The 3930-nt window shown below is 43.4% G+C and overlaps 2 protein-coding genes across 2 annotated transcripts in view; both read right to left on the bottom strand.

Moving 5' to 3' along the window:
* Positions 1–570: 570 nt before the first annotated feature.
* Positions 571–1536, bottom strand: LOC107181386 (NACHT, LRR and PYD domains-containing protein 1a-like). Its single transcript, XM_015568243.1, has 2 exons — positions 1451–1536; positions 571–1010 (listed from the first exon to the last, which is right to left on the bottom strand). The coding sequence occupies exons 1-2, from the start codon at positions 1506–1508 to the stop codon at positions 742–744; spliced, it is 327 nt and encodes a 108-aa protein (XP_015423729.1). The 5' UTR covers positions 1509–1536; the 3' UTR covers positions 571–741.
* Positions 1537–2328: 792 nt separating this feature from the next.
* Positions 2329–3930, bottom strand: part of LOC102753263 (transcription factor Sp1-like) — a 10647-nt gene continuing 9045 nt past the window's right edge. The window contains 1 exon segment of the mRNA XM_015568239.1: positions 2329–2403. Within this exon segment, the coding sequence (XP_015423725.1) occupies positions 2329–2403 (75 nt within the window).

Below are 3930 nucleotides of genomic sequence, written 5' to 3'. Positions count from 1 at the left end.
TGTAAATATCTGCTATGCAGGATGTATTTTCAGGGTTCACGACTCACAGGTTGAGAACCGCTGCAAGAACTTACGGCTTCCTGTGCTGCCCTCTGTATTGTCTCACAAGTAAATGCACTGTGCACTCTAAAACTAACGTCTCCCACATATTTCTCAATCTTAGGCCCTCTGTCTACCCAGTATTCTGCCTTACTGTAGTGTAGTAGCATGATACATAAATGTAGTGTCATGATATGAAAAATGTAGTATCATGATATACAAATATCTACTGGTCCCTAATTATAGGGAGGCAGACTGGGAGCCCGTGTGGCATCACTGAGCATGGACACATAATGCCCAGCAAAGGTATCATCAATGCTCCATAACTTTAGGGCATGAGGCAACTCAAATGGCAATGTGTTTGTTTGTTTATATATTTATACTCACTGGGGACATGCTTAGAGAGAGAGAGAGAGAAGGAAGAAGGGAAGGAGGGAGGGTGGGAGGAAGAGAGAGAGAGACAAGAAACATCAATCAGTTGCCTTCTGTACCTGAAACCCAAGTATGTGCTCTGACCAGCAACCTTTTGGTGCACAGGACAACACTCAAACAACTGAGCCACTCTGGCTGGGGATGGCAATGTGTTTAGACTTGAAGAAACATAGACCCAAAGCCTGGACAGTCAGAGCCAGGACTCATAAGCAGGTGTTCAGACTTCAGCTGCCGAGCTTGTCAGTAGCCCCGCTAGTCACCGCCACTGCGTCACTTCTCCAAGAGTTCCTCAATTAGGTGAGGATGGGTCTCCTTCAGGGCTCGGCAGAGTTGATCTTTACAGGCCCAGTCCCAGGACTTGCTGAAGCTGAACAACATCCTCATCTTGTCTGTATTGGTGGGCTCAGCCCGCACCCTCTCATACTGCTCCTCGCTCAGCACCAGTCCATGCAGCTTGTCCAGGACTGTGTCCACTGATGTCACTCGAGTCACCAGGTCCTCCCGATGCTGTTCCACAAAGTGCAGCGAAGTAGGGGCATCTGGGTGTGAAGGTGAGGCCAGTAATGAATAAGAAAGCGTTTCCATTACATCCTCTCCCCCTAATTCCCCAGCCTAACTCTTCACTCCCTTTATCTGCATCCCTGGCTCCTCCCTGATCCTCACGTTTCCTGGACCACCAGAAAGGTACCTCTGCCCTCCATCATGTCAACTTCCAGCTTAGCATTCTGCTGAGCTAAGGGTGGGGGTCAGGTTCATGATGGAAACAATTGAGATTGTTCAGTGGAAGGTGCAGGAGCCATGATGGGCAGGAATAAAAGGGATGGGGGAGAACTCTGCCCTGGGGCACACACCTCTCCAAGGACTGAACCCTTGTGAGGTTTAATGAGTCCCCTTTCTTTCTCTCCTCCCTCCCTCCAGGACCAAGTAGTATATTCCAGAACTGCCATGGCTCCTGTGGCCTCTAACAGCTGTTACTGACCTCTTAGGGGAGCTGCAGAACTGAGGTCTCCTGGAGGAAAAGAGATATGAGTAAGCATCAGTATCAATGATAGTTATTAACACAAACAATAAGCCTTGAAACTCCTACCCACTTTTCTCTTTTGAGATTTATTCTGAGAACAAGCTACAGACTAATTCTGAGAGAACAAGGATTAAGGGTTGCAAGTGCCCTTAGAGACAATGTTGATGAATCATTTCCTCATGCCTATTGGGAAACTGAGGCCCAGTTTTCCCATTTACACCCCTTTGCACATGGTTTAATTTTGTCTTGGCCTGAATGAAACTCTGGTGGAGTAATAGCTGAGACCTTTGCTAGATATCTTCAACAATGAGATCTCCTTATTCTGAGTGTAAATCTACCTCCATGACCTTTTTTGCACTTTGATTCCCACACTGTTTGTTCTGGAGTCTGATGTCAGAATCAAGAATTAACATCAAGAAAATCTTAGCACCTCAGAGTAATAGGTAAATTTCAATCAAAAAAAAATAAAACAAACAAAAACAACAACAGAAAGGGGATTAAATAATTACTTGCATGTGGAGAGGAAGGGGGAGTCCACAGCAGCCTCTGTGGGCATGGCCTGAGGTTTTGAGCGGACCCAAGTTCAGTGTGACCTGACAGTGTGGGAGGGAAGCCAAACACAGGGGAGCTCCAGTTGTGGTGTTGGGAGCAGAGGGTTCACTTGGATGGAGGGAGGAGGGTGTCCCATGTCCTCCATGCCGACTGGACAGTCTTAGAGTCTATCCTGACTCGTCCTCAAATGGGCACATCTACTGAGGAGGAAAAGATGTTAAAATCCAAAATGTAAGAGGAATGATGGAAGAAAATAGAGATGTTTAACTTGCACAGGAGGAGACTTAAGGGAGGCTATGATCCATCTTCAGGTACTTGAAGGGCTTTCCCATGGGGGTGGAGATAAATTCTTTTGTCAGCTCCAAAGAGCAGGATTAAGGAGGTCATTTAACATAAGGCTAAATTATAATACTGCTACTATTTACAATAAGGGTAGGGAACGTCTAGCCCAGTGGTTCTCAACCTTCCAAATGCTGTGACCTGTGGGTCGAGACCCCTTTGGGGGTCGAACGACCCTTTCACAGAGGTCATTCAAAAATACATCCTGCATATCAGATATTTACATTACGATTTATAACAGTAGCAAAGTTATAGTTATGAAGTAGCAACGAAAATAATTTTATGGTTGGGTGTCACCACAACATCAGGAACTGTATTAAAGGGTCGCGGCATTAGGAAGGTTGAGAACCACTGGTAGCCCAAGGGCTGTATAAGGCCATGACATCATTTGGCCTGACCCTGCCAGCACATTAGGGGTGAGTTAATTAAATGTTTGACCTAAAATAGCAGGCTATTTGTGTGTGTGTGTGTGTGTGTGTGTGTGTGTTAATCTTCACCTGAGGATATTTTTTCTATTGATTTTTAGAGAGAATGGGAGGGGGGAGGAGAGAAAGAGAGAAACACGGGCTCTGACCATGTCCAGGGATAGAGCCTGCAACCGAGGTCCATATCCTTGACTGGAATCAAATCCAGGACCCTTCAGTCCATGGGCTGGTGCTCTAACCACTGAGCGAAACTGGCTAGGGCAGTAGGCTAATTTTTAAGTTGATAATTTTGTATGGCTCACAAATGATGTTATACATATCCAAATGGCCCTTGCAGAAAAAGGTTCCCCATCCCTTATTTATAAGGACCACTGCATGAGATATGCATTTACATCAAGGATGTACTCATGGCCCACAGGCCAACAACTGATATTTTTTTGAGGCCCAGCCAATATAATGGTATGTAAGAAAGGTTTTAATAAAAGTTTCCTAACTTAATTTTTACAATATCCTGTTATACATAATTATTAATGACGAACTACAAGGATCGCTAATGACTGATTACATAATTATGTTGCATTTATTTCCCTTATGTGCCTTACACATAGGCGCACCATTTCTCTCCACTAATACTAGCAGCGAATATTTTAGCAGCTGATTGCCATGTCATTAGTCTTGTACTGACTTGTTTGGTGTGCGCGACAGGAAATATTTCGCTTTCTGAGAACAAGAAAAATAAGTTTGTTTGCATTAAACTTACTAATTTGTGCAGTTATTCAGTGTCTGGTAAGTTAATATTCAAGAAAAAATATTAAATTTTATTAAAATGTTCTATTATTTTATGTTAATGATTACTCATTTATTTTAGCCCTTTGTATTCAGTATGTCTCTATTGAAATAAACCTACATTTCAATGAAAATTAAAGCTTTTATTTGCGGCCCACATAAACTAAAACCTTGTTTATTTGGCCTGTGTTAGCTTTTGAGTTTGACATGCTTGATGTACATAATTTATTTAATCTTTCCAACAATACTACAAGGTAGGCAATATGACCCTCTTTTATAAATGCGGAATCTGACACTCAAAAGGGTGAAGTCATTTTCCCAAGATCACCCAGCCAG

This window comes from Myotis davidii, unplaced genomic scaffold (genome assembly GCF_000327345.1).
Source record: "Myotis davidii unplaced genomic scaffold, ASM32734v1 scaffold8332, whole genome shotgun sequence".
NCBI lineage: Eukaryota > Metazoa > Chordata > Mammalia > Chiroptera > Vespertilionidae > Myotis > Myotis davidii.
The sequence above is the reverse complement of the archived record's forward strand: the minus strand, read 5'-3'. Positions and strand labels throughout refer to the sequence as shown.